The 15,486-nt window shown below is 40.0% G+C and overlaps 1 protein-coding gene across 1 annotated transcript; it reads right to left on the bottom strand.

Moving 5' to 3' along the window:
* Positions 1–2,711: 2,711 nt before the first annotated feature.
* On the bottom strand, positions 2,712–15,433 carry slc20a1b (solute carrier family 20 member 1b). Its single transcript, XM_041058421.1, has 11 exons — positions 15,162–15,433; positions 13,306–14,028; positions 12,759–12,899; positions 11,555–11,640; positions 11,158–11,254; positions 7,631–7,750; positions 6,029–6,310; positions 5,222–5,861; positions 4,886–5,071; positions 4,670–4,754; positions 2,712–4,453 (listed from the first exon to the last, which is right to left on the bottom strand). Exons 2-11 carry the CDS (start codon positions 13,655–13,657, stop codon positions 4,298–4,300), a joined length of 2,145 nt encoding a protein of 714 aa, XP_040914355.1. The 5' UTR covers positions 13,658–14,028; positions 15,162–15,433; the 3' UTR covers positions 2,712–4,297.
* Positions 15,434–15,486: the final 53 nt, after the last annotated feature.

The following is a 15,486-nucleotide window of genomic DNA, read 5'->3' as shown; positions in this document are numbered from 1 at the left end:
TTGACGCCTTACTATACTATGACGTTTTTTATGACATTTTGAGGTCGAAAAAATTTTTGACTTTTTTTGCCTGAAAAAAACGGCATACTATACTATGACGTTTTTTATGACATTTTGAGGTCGAAAAAATTTTTGACTTTTTTTGTCCAATTTTGACGCCTTACTATACTATGACGTTTTTTATGACATTTTGAGGTCGAAAAATTTTTTGACTTTTTTTGCCTGAAAAAAACGGCATACTATACTATGATGTTTTTTATGACATTTTGAGGTCGAAAAATTTTTTGACTTTTTTTGGCCGAAAAAAACGGCATACTATACTATGACGTTTTTTATGACATTTTGAGGTGGAAAAATTTTTTGACTTTTTTTGGCCGAAAAAAACGCCATACTACACTATGACGTTTTTTATGACATTTTGAGGTCGAAAAATTTTTTGACTTTTTTTGGCCGAAAAAAACGCTGTACTATACTATGACGTTTTTTATGACATTTTGAGGTCAAAATTTTTTTTGACTTTTTTTGTCCAATTTTGATGCCTTATTATACTGACGTTTTTTATGACATTTTGAGGTCGAAAAATTTTTTGACTTTTTTTGGCCGAAAAAAACGGCATACTACACTATGACGTTTTTTATGACATTTTGAGGTCAAAAAATTTTTTGACTTTTTTTGTCCGATTTTGACGCCTTACTATACTATGACGTTTTTTATGACATTTTGAGGTCGAAAAAATTTTTGACTTTTTTTGTCCAATTTTGACGCCTTACTATACTATGACGTTTTTTATGACATTTTGAGGTGGAAAAAATTTTTTGACTTTTTTTGGCCGAAAAAAACGGCATACTATACTATGACGTTTTTTATGACATTTTGAGGTCGAAAAATTTTTTGACTTTTTTTGGCCGAAAAAAACGGCATACTACACTATGACGTTTTTTATGACATTTTGAGGTCAAAAAATTTTTTGACTTTTTTTGTCCGATTTTGACGCCTTACTATACTATGACGTTTTTTTATGACATTTTGAGGTCGAAAAAATTTTTGACTTTTTTTGTCCAATTTTGACGCCTTACTATACTATGACGTTTTTTATGACATTTTGAGGTGGAAAAAATTTTTTGACTTTTTTTGGCCGAAAAAAACGGCATACTATACTATGACGTTTTTTATGACATTTTGAGGTCGAAAATTTTTTTGACTTTTTTTGGCCGAAAAAAACGGCATACTATACTATGACGTTTTTTATGACATTTTGAGGTCGAAAAATTTTTTGACTTTTTTTGGCCGAAAAAAACGCCATACTACACTATGACGTTTTTTATGACATTTTGAGGTCGAAAAAATTTTTGACTTTTTTTGGCCGAAAAAAACGCCGTACTATACTATGACGTTTTTTATGACATTTTGAGGTCAAAAAATTTTTTGACTTTTTTTGTCCAATTTTGACGCCTTACTATACTATGACGTTTTTTATGACATTTTGAGGTCAAAAAAATTTTTGACTTTTTTTTTCCAATTTTGACGCCTTACTATACTATGACGTTTTTTATGACATTTTGAGGTCGAAAAAATTTTTGACTTTTTTTGGCCGAAAAAAACGCCATACTACACTATGACGATTTTTATGACATTTTGAGGTCGAAAAAATGTTTGACTTTTTTTGGCCGAAAAAAACGCCGTACTATACTATGACGTTTTTTATGACATTTTGAGGTCAAAAAATTTTTTGACTTTTTTTGTCCAATTTTGACGCCTTACTATACTATGACGTTTTTTATGACATTTTGAGGTCAAAAAAATTTTTGACTTTTTTTTTCCAATTTTGACGCCTTACTATACTATGACGTTTTTTATGACATTTTGAGGTCGAAAAAATTTTTGACTTTTTTTGCCCGAAAAAAACGCCATACTATACTATGACGTTTTTTATGACATTTTGAGGTCGAAAAATTTTTTGACTTTTTTTGGCTGAAAAAAACGCCATACTATACTATGACGTTTTTTTTTCGACATTTTGAGGTCGAAAAAATTTTTGACTTTTTTTGCCCGAAAAAAACGCCATACCATACTATGACGTTTTTTATGACATTTTGAGGTCTAAAAAAATTTTGACTTGTTCTCGCCGATTTTGACGCCTTACTACACTATGACGTTTTTTATGACATTTTGAGGTCTGAAAAAAAAAAAAAAAAGACTTTTTTCGTAAAATTGGCCAAAAAATGTCAAAATTTTTTTGGCCTCAAAATGTCATAAAAATGGTCATAGTATAGTAAGGCGTCAAAATCGTCCAAATAAAGTAATCTTTTGTTTGGTCTCAAAATGTCATAAAAATGGTCATCGTATAGTAAGGCATAGGCAAAATCATTCTTTAGTATGACCACAAAATGTGCCAAAAAACGCCATACTATAGTAAAACATCAAAATCGGCCAAAAAAAGTCATACTTTTGTATGACCTCAAAATGTGCCAAAAAACGTCGTACTATAGTAAGGCATCAAAATCGGCCAAAAAAAGTCATACTATAGTAAGCCGTCAAAATATGCAAGCAAAAAAAAAAAAAAAAAAAAAAAAAACTTTACTAAGGCAGTAAGACAAAATTTTTGACCATAGGAATGAGTTCCTGTATTTTTTTCATGGGATTTGACGTCCTATTTTGAAGCATTTCTGTTTTAAATCAGTATCAAAGAAAAGTTCAACAATACTATGTGATATAATATTTTTCCATTTTTTATTATTTGTTGATTTATCCACAACTGTGGACCAAAGTATGTTGATGTGCATTTAAAAAAAAAAAAAAAAAATCAAAAAACACCTCTTCTTTGGTACCTAAGTGAAAACAAAACAATTAAGGCAACTACAGCATCTAGTCTAGGTCTGAAATGCATTTAGTACTGCAGCCAAATGACCACACATATAGGTGGCATGCATCATATATCTGCCCTCATTCAAACATATCAGCTCAACACCAAAAAACCCAGTTCAGTAACTTCCAGTTTTTAGGTTCCTGTTCCTCCTCACTTTAAACCTCTAATTCAGTTTTTCAAGCCAAGGGAGAAACAGCAAAGTTAGAGCAACACATAATTGTCTGGGGCAGGTGCAAATTCCACAGAAAAAAACAAACTGGGAATAAGCCAATACAAGTTGACAGAGTAATAGCAAGGCTGAAGCAGGCCTAAAGCATTTAACCATCAAGGATGATGCTATCAAGTTTTAACAGGAGACTTAAGGGCTTTTATGAGAGCATGTTTTTGCATTAGTTGACATTCTGCTATTACATTTCATAAATTCAAGTAACCAACATATTTTACGCAGTTATTTCTGGACTGATCAAGAATGCAGAGCCTCGGGAGATTCTAATCAAAGAGCTGGACAGCAGATAATCAATTCAGATTAGGGCTTTGCCATTTCCTGCCAGAAGTGTGCGAACTTTTTATGCTAATGACACTGCATTTCTCATACCATTCTGCGGGTGGTCGTCCAGTGTTTACAATTAGTGCTTCTACAGCAATACGTCATTTCAGATAATTGTGTGTCATAAAGACAAACTGCAGTGCTGTGAACGTGACTGCATAATTCTGATGTATAGTAGAAAACATGTTCACTTGTAGCTTCTCTGAAATTTTGTTCTATAATAGAGGAACACAAACATCCTAATTAGGGGATACAAAGAAGCTAGATAAAAATATGAATTCATTAATAACAAATCCTTGGAATTGGGGGAAAAAAAAAACAACCAAAACACATACACACCAATAACCTCGTTTTTACCTAAAAAATACTGCTTTTGCATCTACATTACTTTCAGCATGTGTTATGACTGTAGAGTTACATCTGCAAAAGGCTAATACTGCATTTTAATTGTTCGTTTCTAACGTGTAAAATAAAATTAAAAACACAGCATGGTTGTATATACACAATTGCAAAGTAAAAAACAAGAAATGGAAGAATGAGTATTAGAACAAAAAAAAAATCAGTTGATCTTTTGATTAACTCATGATGAGCTACAGAATGATGAGATACGAAAAAACAAGTCAGAATAAAGAAATGCAAGCTTCCAACCGGAAGTAATGAGGCCCAAATGGAACAAACAGCAAATTCTAGGTTGAAAATGATGCAGCCAAGAACCACAGGCCCATTTCACAATATATCAACATTTCTATTTTTTTTCCTTTTTCTTCCAAAGTTGTTGGCGTGAGGTAAGCAATATATTTCGGCCTTCCAACTTTACTCCTTTTCTCCTGGTGCGCACTGGAGCGGTTTCTTTCTCCTCCCCTGCTCAGGGTGCAGCTGAATGCTCACAGGATGACATAGATGAAAAGGGCCATAATGCCAGCACTGATGAGGCCAGAGATGGGCACAGTCACAAACCACGCCATGAAGATGTTTCTGAAGAGACGCCAGTCTACTGCCTTCCTTGAACGCAGCCACCCTACTGCAACCACAGAGCCCACCTGGAAACACAGCAGTTGTCAAATGAATTCCATCATCTTCCGTATGTTTATGACTTCAAAATGATCTGTCTGCCTACTTAAAGATGTAACGAGAAGAAAGTTGCTCCACATTTGGGCTGTCTACCAGACTGTTTGCTGTAGCCTCCCCCCAACTAAATAGTCTCTTCCCCCAATGTCTCAGTCTACCTCCCAGACCACAGTGTTTGACCAGCTTACCTTGCAGTGGGTGGTGGAAACAGGCAAGCCAATGTTAGAGGCTACCACGACAGTCAGGGCTGAGGCCAGTTCAATGCTGAAACCACTGCAGGGAAATAAAAACAACACTTAGGTCTCTGAGTAAGTCTGCTAAATTCAAAGACTGGTAATGTCTGTTGAGGATGTGGTTTTATGACTAAGGAGAAACAGGATCAGCACTGTCTGTGGCATTTGTACCTTGAAGGGGTGATGGGGGTTAGGTCCCTGCCCATGGTCTGGATCACTCTGCGACCCCACACCCAGAGTCCAGCACAAATGCCCACGCCACCATACAGCAGGAGCCAAATGGGTGTAGGTTCATTTGAAGTCACGCTGCTGGTTGTGTAAACCAGCCACAGAGCTACCAATGGTCCAATGGCGTTACTGCAGAGGAAAGAATGAGGTCATTTCTACGGTGGTAAAAGATTCTGACTCTGATAAGTAAAAATGTCAACAACATGCCAGAGAAACAAAAGTCTCATTGACCAGCCTGAAGACTGACAGTAACAACACCTTCAAGAGGAGTCTGCATACCTAACGTCGTTTCCTCCATGGGCAAAGGATCCAAAGCAAGCAGTGAGAATTTGCAGGAACTGGAAAAGAGTTGAGACCTCTGGCTTGTCTGCCTCAAGCCCATCGTCATCCAGAGAGCTTTGGCTGCTACCTGCATCCTCCTTCCCCATTTCTACTGTCACCTCACCCTCCCCCAGCCCCTCAGGAGTTGTGTGCTCTGCCACAGCATTGCAGTAGCTGGTGTAACTGTCCATGCGCACACGCTTCCTGTCCTGACCACCTGACCCTGTGCCCTTGTCGCCATCCTCGCTGGCACGGAAGTCGCTTTCTTTATGCTTGAAGTCTCCGTGCATGCCGATGATGGCCATAGTGTAGGAGGTATAGCTGTTGTTGCGCCGGATAGGTCGGTCACCACCCTCACCCATGCAGTCACCAACCTTGGCCAGGTGGAGTTTGTGTAGCAGGTCCTTGTAGAGGCCGGAGTCCTTGTGGACTGTGTGGTACTGGCTGTAACCGTTACTTGGCATCTGTGCAGGCCTGTTGTTGAACTGAACCTGATTATTGAACTGGACCTGATTGGGAGCATTTGCAGAGCCATTGCTGTGCTGAATTTGCTGGTTGTGGACCTGGACCTGAGTGTTGGACTGAGCCTGTTTAGGGGCTACAGAAAGGGGGGGGGGGGGGCGGGGGGGGGGGGATCATTAACGCTTGTTAAGTCTTCAGTTCAGTATCAATTTCATATGGGGAGTTACATAATATACCATCAAGCTATGTAACTTTAATAATATATATAAAAGTACCAACAGTGTTGTATCCAGGAATGCTTACCCCCATTTGCATTGCTGTAATCAGTGTCATCAGAATCTCCAATGTCAAATGCCACCTTGCGTTCCTTATTATTGTCGACATCGTCAGAATCTCCAATGTCAAACGCCACCCTGCGCTCCTCAGGGGGAACCTGGGGCTGAGCAGAGAGGTTCTGATTGACAGCTGGGGTGGTAGGCGTAGATGTCTCCCTGGCAGTCTGTTTAAGGATTGGACAGTGGGCCTCTCTGAGCTCCCTCTTCTCCATCAGGGGGCTCTCTGAGGGGCTGGAAGACTTGATATCTCCTAGTAGGGAAGGAGTTGGAGTGAGATATTGCTTGGCTCATGTCCAAACATATACACACTGCAGCAGAGAAATACTAGCACAGCACACGTGTTTCCTTTCAACCTAAGCTGTAGGGAGTTGTATGAATTGCATAACCAGAGTCAGAAAAACCTTTGTCCTAAAAATGCAACACCACCTGTGTTCAGAAACAACCGTCTGTGTTCACAGGATCAGATAAATGGATTATGACCTTACAAGGAACATATTTACACTACCACTAGCAGCTTAACTTATGAAAGACGATAAGACTCAACACACCGTGTGGCTCACATGACATTTGTTTGTGGTTTTAAAGTGAATCAGACACTCCTTGCCAATACTTCATGTAATACCTCACGTAATAATCATAGGAGTAGTCTGACCCAGGCCACATTGCATCATCCAGAATTGTTAAGGCCGGAGCTGAGGCAGTTGTCAACCTCAACCTTCTCCCCAGAAATGCACTGCAAATGCCATGTCAACACCTTAAGTCAACCAAGGCTTATTTTAGTCAAGGAGGTAAAGACCAATTAGTGGATCACTATGACCCAATTAGGCTGCTTGTCTAATGGATAGAAGCTGATCTAGACAGGTCATGCTTAGACAGATAAACCTGCTGCTTCTCTGGTACTATAAAAGGCAACACATGACAGGTAAAGTCAACATCACTCAAAGAATATGTTAGACCAGGCAGATCCAGTTCTTTCTGTCTATAAACAGGTTTGTCAAGATGACTACAAGTAGAGAAAACTGAAAACCCTCTTTTGAAATCAAGTTAAAAAACAAAAAACAAACACAAGGTTCAATTGAAAACTAATGGAAAATTATATCTGTGGGTCTATGTCCAGTGTAATGTCACAAAGAGCTAAGACGGGCTAAAGCTTTTATGAGACAGCTGAATATAACTAATAAAAGTACTGTTAACAACAGAGGGAACTACATTTGTGAGGGTTCAAACTAAATGCTTCCCCCTCAACAACAGAACCACACTATGGGTGTGTAAATGCAGATGGCTCTTGGCTTTTTGCTTTAATCCAGGATTATAGGACAAAAACTGATGACAATATTTTGAGATTTTCATTAGAGCGACTCCATTATAACAAAATATCCCTGAGCTCCATTTGCTGGATTAATATGAGCCCTCAGTGTGAATAGGTTTAGGTTACATGTGCAGTGCTAAATCCCTCACTTGTCCAGTGGCTTAAGAGAGGACACCCATCATTTCAGTGGTCAGCAGAAAATGGTGAGCACTGGGATTTGAATACAGGTTGCCAAAAAATTAAAAACTAAGTGCGACTTACGTTCAATCTTCTTCTTGAGGCGAGGGCAGACAACAAACCAGACCACAATGGCAGTCAGTAGAGAGCAGGCCAACGAGATGAGCAGGATGCCCCACCATGGGATCTTGTCAAATCCCAGCACTAAAGGACCGCCAGGTGCCACAGACAGAATCAGACACACAAAGGCAAACAAAGGCAGGTTTAAAAAACAAGGCAGCAGGCGCTACCTTTCTTAGTGGACAACACACACAGTTACATTGCATTAAGACTGACTGACTGATTCATAAAATTGTAAAGATAGTATTTGCAAGTCAATATGACATCGTATGAAGACAATGAAATTTCAGGAGGAACTTATACTCATTCAATAAACACAAATGGTACTAGGCTAGTACAAGGCAAACACTTGTGTCTGTGTGCCATCTTTTAGGACTGGCTGACAGCAGTGCCTCATTGTGCCACGTCTAAGTTAAATATGGAAAGCATGTGTACCCCTAGATGTGGACAGTTATGTAACACCTAACAGGTGAAAGAGCAAATATGTCACCATGACCTCCCAGGTGCCCTGTTAACCGCTGCAAATGGACAATGAGTTCCTTAAAAGGCCTCATTACTTAGGCAGAAAATGGAGAAAGAGAAAGGGGGAGTCATTCACTGGAACTGTTTGCAGTAGCAATAAAGGCACCCTCTTGCCAAGACTGCAGCAAAGGTGGTGCAGCAGAGGTGGATGCAGAACATGTTGGCAGAAAACTATTATTTAATTTTCCCTGGGGAAGCAGTCATCTCTTTCATATGGAGAGGATACAATTCAGCAGTGTGGTTAGGAGAAAACAAAAGCAGGAGCTGCTGAAAATTCTAGCATTGCTCCTGGTGAGGTGACCTTGGCTTTGCATAATTCAAAAACAAAAAATAAACTAGCTCGGGACTATTTGGGAAGTTTAAGATAAACAAAAGGAAATGAAGGCCAAGGCTAAGCGATAAGTGTCTCGGCCGCCGTGTTCATTTGAGGGCAGAGTCCACAGTGCACTCTCTCCATTGAGTCACACTGCAGCATGAGACTGCAGAGCACCTAACTAGTGTTTATTTAGTTACGCAATGGAAGATACCTCCCTTCAGGACAGGAGAGGCATAAGAGGAAAAAACGGAAGGAGGCTCTGTAACAGCTGAGTGTCCTGTTCTTCACTGAGTGGACTGGCTCTTGTCACGGTGACTTGTTTGTAGGGAACTTCTTACAAAATACAAAAGAAAGGATTTAAAAAGTAACACTCCCACACTAAGGGGTGGGGCTATACCACAGCCATGCAGTGGGATGAATGGGACAGCACAGGAAATGGAATTTAACCACAGCTGTGCTCCAAACCCCTCCCTGAAACCTCTGTATTCTGTGGCCGACATTACACAATAACATGTTTATTGTTTTTCTCCAGTACTATATGTGTATCTCACCACCACCCTCAATTACAATGACAGTTAAAAGTGGCAGTCTATGACTCACTTGGCAAGGAGCCTCTGGTTATTTGTCCTCACTTTTGTCTAGAACCCAGTGTAGAACTTACCAGGAGTATTAGGATTAAGTGACAGCTGCACCAAGTATCAGCACTGAAGGGACCTGTAAGCCCACCATTCACTCATAACAGTAAGTGTCTAACCATGATACCACAGTTGACAACAGCAGCCTTTGAATACACCTAAGATTTTGTGTCAGGGCCATGGCTCAGGTTACAATAAGAAACGCATACTGTGATGGGAGTATGTTATGTTGGTGATTGTTTGCTGTACCCAGAGCAACCAACGCCAATGAGTGTTTTTTTTTTTAGGTTAACCCAGGCAGAAAATTCGTATCCAGCTAAATGCATTGAAGTTTATCAATGGGATGAATGGGTCAAAATGTACTGTCACCATGACATTCAGCCCTGCGAAACAATGGTATGCCAAAAAAAAAAAAAAAGTGTTTAGACGTGCATATGAAGCAGGCTTTGCTGAGGGCAACAGATGTATGAACAGTTCCTAGTATCTCTGAGATACCTCGAAGTGTTGACAGTGATTTTATACTGACTTATGAAAAGTCTTCATTATCCAGGTGACAAACATTTAGAGGTTAGGAATTAGATCATAATTCTGTGGCTGGGTAGATTTTCACTTTACAATGACTGGGGGTGCAGAGCAGTAACAGCAGCTGAGTGATTTATAAGGTGTGAAGAACCCAAGTCACACTATGCCTCATCCGTAAAGGACCGACAGCTGACCCTTAAATTCTCTGGCTCGAATTTTTGCACATGCTGACTTGAGGTCTCTGGCACTGGTCTATATATTGAGTATTGGAATGTGCTGTGGGATTTCTGGTGTCCAATCGCACCACCATGATAGGGTGTAGATCAGGGGAACGCTGACTCCTATCACAGGAAACCAAACATACTGTACTCGGTTGGCTGCAGATACTGCTGCTGCATTAGAGTGCATATATCAGCAATAGGCAGCAGCAATGCGCTGTTGTTGTCCTGGGTGCCAGAGTAGTGTACTATCCAAAACTGGGCCACAAAATAAACATGGGGTGTCTGACTACGAGGAACAAAATACTATTTTAAAATTTAAAATCAAATGTATTCATCAATGCCCATGAATTAGCTGCGTTGCTTCGTGTTGTTAAGTCACTTGCAAACTGATCATGCAGGAACTAATGGGGATTATCCTAATGTTAAACTGGCTTCACTGCAGTCTTGAGGCTTCAACAATGATCCAGTGTGTGGTGACCATTTGTCTACATCTACAGTTTATAGAATATATGGATGTTATGATTTCTGTGTGAATATAAAAAAAAGGTCAATTAATACACAACTTGATAGTAGATGCAGGGGGGTTTTTTAGGATGTTTAAAATGAAATCTCGCACCTTTTTTCTGTGAGGTACCCAAGTACAGGTCCTCGTGTACAGTGTGCTGAGGGACTTCACACAACTGTACAGAATGTGCCTGACTAAGCAGGGTTATGGGCTATGTTGAAACTGCAAGTGATCTCCTCTCTGTGAGTGCGCTGATGTGCATGCACACAACAGCGCACCATATCTGGTCAAACTCTGGCCTGTAGCAGCCATTTAATGGCCCAGGCCAGCTAACATCTTGAACTGTTAGGCCCTGTAGAGAGAAAAAAAAAACAAAGGAGCAAAAGTTGCTCATTTAATGAAGAGTTTCTGGAGGACATGTATTCAAAGAATTACTACGCTAATTCTGAGTAGCAGCACAACTACTGGCAACAGACAAGTATGACCATTTCAAACACCCTCTTTACTTCTCTTTTCCGCCTCCATGTCTGAAGGGCACAGACAGTGATGTCAAGAGTTAAGTGAAATCTTGCTATGACCCACATAGAACCACAAGCAAGAGAGGCCCAAAAAACATGTTAAAATAAACACGGCTTCTGTGAAAATGGTAAACACAGCCTGGTTCAGTCTGGAATACATGTGGGCCTCCGGCTGTCTGAGGGAGCAGTTTATTTTAAGCTGTGGCTGCGGGCAGGCATGCAGAGCAAAATGACTGAAACAATGATACTCACTCGGAGCTCCAGTGAACATGATGGAGAACAGGTTGATTCCCATGGTCATGGCATAGAAGACAGGCAGGGCTTTCAGTCCATTTGGTACAGGGTCTTTCTACAGGGACAAAACAGAGCAGCAAGTGAGAAATAAAAATTGCATTGTATTAACAAAACTGACCCATTTTGCTGTCAGGTTACAGCTGATGAGATAAAAAGGGCATGGGGGTAATTTGAACCTTGCAGTGATGATGTGAATAAGGAACTTTATTATTGTCATGTAACAAACATTTCCTCCTTTCCATTTTGAGTGTGGACTGGGACAGTGTTGAAACTGTATTAAACCAATCGCCTTGAAGGGTTCTAATTTTACTCACACAAATGCACATTATCTACAAGCTGATAACAGCCAGCTTACCTTGTGTAAGATGAACATGCGCACAAAGTAGAAAACAACGCCTGACATTATTCCAGACAAAAGAGGACTCAGGAACCAGGAAGCAACTGCAAATTAAAGAAATAAGAGCATTGCAATTTAGGGGATATGTAATATTTGGCAGCTCTGTCATGAAAATGAAATGTAAATTGTAAATGGCTTCTAAGTACTTAAATTATTTACACTAATCAAACAAAGACAGTATTCTAACTCAAAACTAAAGAAAAACTAAAGAAACATGATAAACTTTTCTTGGAACTACTGACACTGTTTCTTCTACTCTTCCTTGAAAATAATGATCTTCTTTTCCCTGCAGGGATCAGTAAAGTTTTTATGATTGTGATTCTGGGAAATGCAATACCGCTGTTTTTTTTTTAAGGAAATGAAATACCTGCTAGGAAGTAATCCTTTCAGGTGCGGTCTACACAGGAAATCTCAACCCAGCTTGTATCTCAGGCTTTGCAAGTTGCCACTTTTAACCATAAAGTAGCTATCATCATTTCCCTTGTAAAGTGGACATTCTTTGCTTATTTTGGCAACATATCTACTTGTTCTGTGAACAGTTAAGAAGGATCGTTTACACTTTATTCAGCAATTCAATAAATAAGGGTTCTTCCTGTGATCTCAATGTAAAATTTCAACTAATTTCCATAACTGAATGAGGTTAACATTTTATTATTTTGTGATGCATTTAGCTCTTTTTCTACAGTCTGGTTTATGACAGCTTTAGGCTTACTGAACACAGACTTGAAAAATACCATGTAATGCAATAAATGAAGAAACAAGAAACAAATTGCAACATTAGATCTGCTTCTATATACTGCTTCTCACAAAGCTGCAAGTGAAATTGCCACATGTTCTCTGACAAATGTCATTCTTCCCCCATCTGGGCATCCCATTATTCCAAAATCTTTAGGAACTACTGGAATCACAGATCTTTTATATTTCAAATATATTACATATTCTTATGTGTTGTAGATTTAGCTGTGAACATGCAATGTCATTCATAACCTAACTGAATATTTGACACAGATATTAAAAAGGTCTTCACCACAGACAAAACACTGTTTGGTGCAGTGTTATTGCATTACCAATCACACACTGCCATTACTTTAATATAGCCTGTGATGCAATTCAACCAAACAATGAGGACATTTCTAGGTCAACTGATTAGTGTCAGACTTACCGATACGGAGGAGTTCAAACCACCTGACTCCCTGCTGGCCATTGGCAACCAGCGAGAAGCCGATAGTAGCACCAACAATGCAGTGTGTTCCAGAGATGGGGAGCTTAAGGAAGGAGGCGGCCAGCTGCCACACAGCAGAACCTAATGAGAACAAATAAAATGATCACATTAGACTTGAACAGCTGCCCTGATCTCAGCTTTTCCACATACCTTTCCAGACTTTTAAAATTACTTCAAAACTTCTTTAAACATTTGTCGTTCTTAGCCATGTTATATGACTTGACAGTTGGAATCAGAAATTTCCCAAGTAGTGTACTTCGGGCAAATTTTCAATTAAATTATCAAAACCAAAAACTATGTAAAAATGAGATAGTCATGTGAAATTTAGATAATTAGTTACAGCCCTATTCACAGGTGTTTGTTAGACATTTATGCTTTCTAGTTTCAAGAATCAAACAATGCAGAGCCCTATATGCCACCTAGCTCTGTTCACCGATTTCAGTGACTGTGGGTATAATTACATGTAAGATAACCTGCAGATACTCACCAACCATGGCACTGACAGATCCAGCCATCAATACATGCTCAGAGCCATTGTACATGCCCACGTCGATGATACCCTTACGGATGGTTTCACTCACTTTGGCCCCAAGCAACACTGATCCCAGGGTCTCAAACACTGTGGCCAAAATGCATGCCTGTCGCAAGGTGACCACTCCAGAGCCCACCGCTGTGCCAAAGGAGTTGGCAACATCATTGGCACCCACAGAAAAGGCTAAGATGAAGGCGATGATGAAGCCAACAATCAGCAGCCACATGTACTCTGTCAGAGCAGTATACTGTACAGTATACCCTACTGTGCTGGCCAGTATTATTGCAGTTGCAGTTGTTGAAACCATGATTGTAGACTATTAAGTAATTTCTTCACAATCTTAACGAGGAATGAATGCCAGTCAAAATATTTATTTATATAATGCTATTTCTAGACAGCAGCTAGCAAAATAAAGAGGTACAAGGTAAAATAAATAATTAGCTTCTTCTTCAGACCAACCTGTCTTAACAGGATTTCTGAGATTCAGCAGTGCAAACTTCTAAAAGGTTTATCTGGGACTGACCAGAAAACAATTTAGGTAAACAGAGGTATAATGAGGGCGTATTGCTATCCTGCAATTATACTAGATCTGTTGCTGTTCTTTGGGTGCTGAGCTAACAAACAGAGTGAAAAGACAGCCATTGTGCAACTGTAACTGCAGATGAGCAGGGGTACATCCTGAAAAGACAAAAGACAGAAAAGGCTTGTTTTAATAATAAAGTCCTCCTCATTCCAACTTCACGGCTAGAAGCTCACCAAAAAGACAGCAAAACACTGACAACACACAAGAAAGGCACAGAAGACACGGGGGTCAGCTTGTTTGAAAACCGAGTAAGAAAACAACGCAAGACGCGTGGAAAGCCAGTGGCAAGCGCTTGGAACAGAAGGATGATCTCTGGTAGCTTCCTTGTCTGAAAACCCTGCGGGAAGCCATTTTTGTATGTGTCGCAGGAAACAACCGGCTTCTTATGGCACCAACGACCTCTAACTAGTGTCTTACCCAGACACTTCACTTCTTTACAGTTTACTGTCGTTTGTGACCACAAAGACCGTTCCAAGTAAACGGAGTGTCTTATCTATAAGGGACATAATATTTTTTCTTACGTGAGCACGTGTCGTCATCCATTCATTGAACACAGCCCAGAACACGAGCGCCGTCTGTTCGTACGACCGCAAGCGCCCGAAGGACAGAAAAACTCGACCGGTTTATACTTTACGTCAAGTTTCAATTTGTCGTTTTAACAATAATGATTGATGACTGTTACTACGCCTGGTATCCGTGATTTTAAATTGTGTTTGACGTGGTTTTCCGTAAATGGGGACGCAACCGGATATGACTCGGTTTAAGGAACGCAAGCTACCGCTGCGGTACCGCCGACTGACCGGGTGGGCAGCCACCGTGGAGTGTGTCCAGACAATTTCAGTGGCCTGCCAAGTGTGTGCAGGACAGATGGTCAATATTGCTAACGTTAGGTCAACATTAAAGGAAAGGTTTCACTGCGCCATTAACCTTGCTCCGTGCCAAATGGTTTCAAGACCTAATGTTAACGGCAACTCACAATTATGTATCATCGGTCAAACATGATGATGAACCTTAATAAGTGTCCATCTTCTCCTAATTACAATATCGCTATCTAGCTATTAGATCAGTCTGATCGTTATTACTGAAGAAGTAACACACTGGTTTGTTACTCAAGCTAACGTTAGCTTTAGGTTAACATCGGATGGTCATGTTAATATTAGGTAGTGTTCAGTGCATAACCCATAAGGATCTCTTTGTTCTGATAGGAAGGGCAAATTATAAAACTCACCACACGTTGCAGTTGTCAGTCCCTTGAAGAATAGTGCGTACTAGCCAGTAAGCTAATTGGCGCCAGCGGCTCGTAGCGTTACAATAGCGCGCGCGGGATAACGAAAAAAAATCAACTGATGAAATAAGTCCCCCTTTCAAAAAGCTGCCTTAAGTTAAAAACAAAAAAGCTACTGACGACTGTCAGTTTCGATAGGAAATAAATCCGTCTTTTCTAATTCAGAAACGTCTCGGTTTGAATGAGACCTCCACTGCCGCATGTGAGGAACTCGTTCGGGCCGGTCTGGGAGTAAGGGTGCTTTTTTTTATTGGATACACCCTTCTGG

Source organism: Toxotes jaculatrix, chromosome 16 (genome assembly GCF_017976425.1).
Source record: "Toxotes jaculatrix isolate fToxJac2 chromosome 16, fToxJac2.pri, whole genome shotgun sequence".
Classification (NCBI taxonomy): domain Eukaryota; kingdom Metazoa; phylum Chordata; class Actinopteri; family Toxotidae; genus Toxotes; species Toxotes jaculatrix.
Note: the sequence above shows the minus strand (reverse complement) of the source record. Positions and strands in the feature narration are given on the sequence as shown.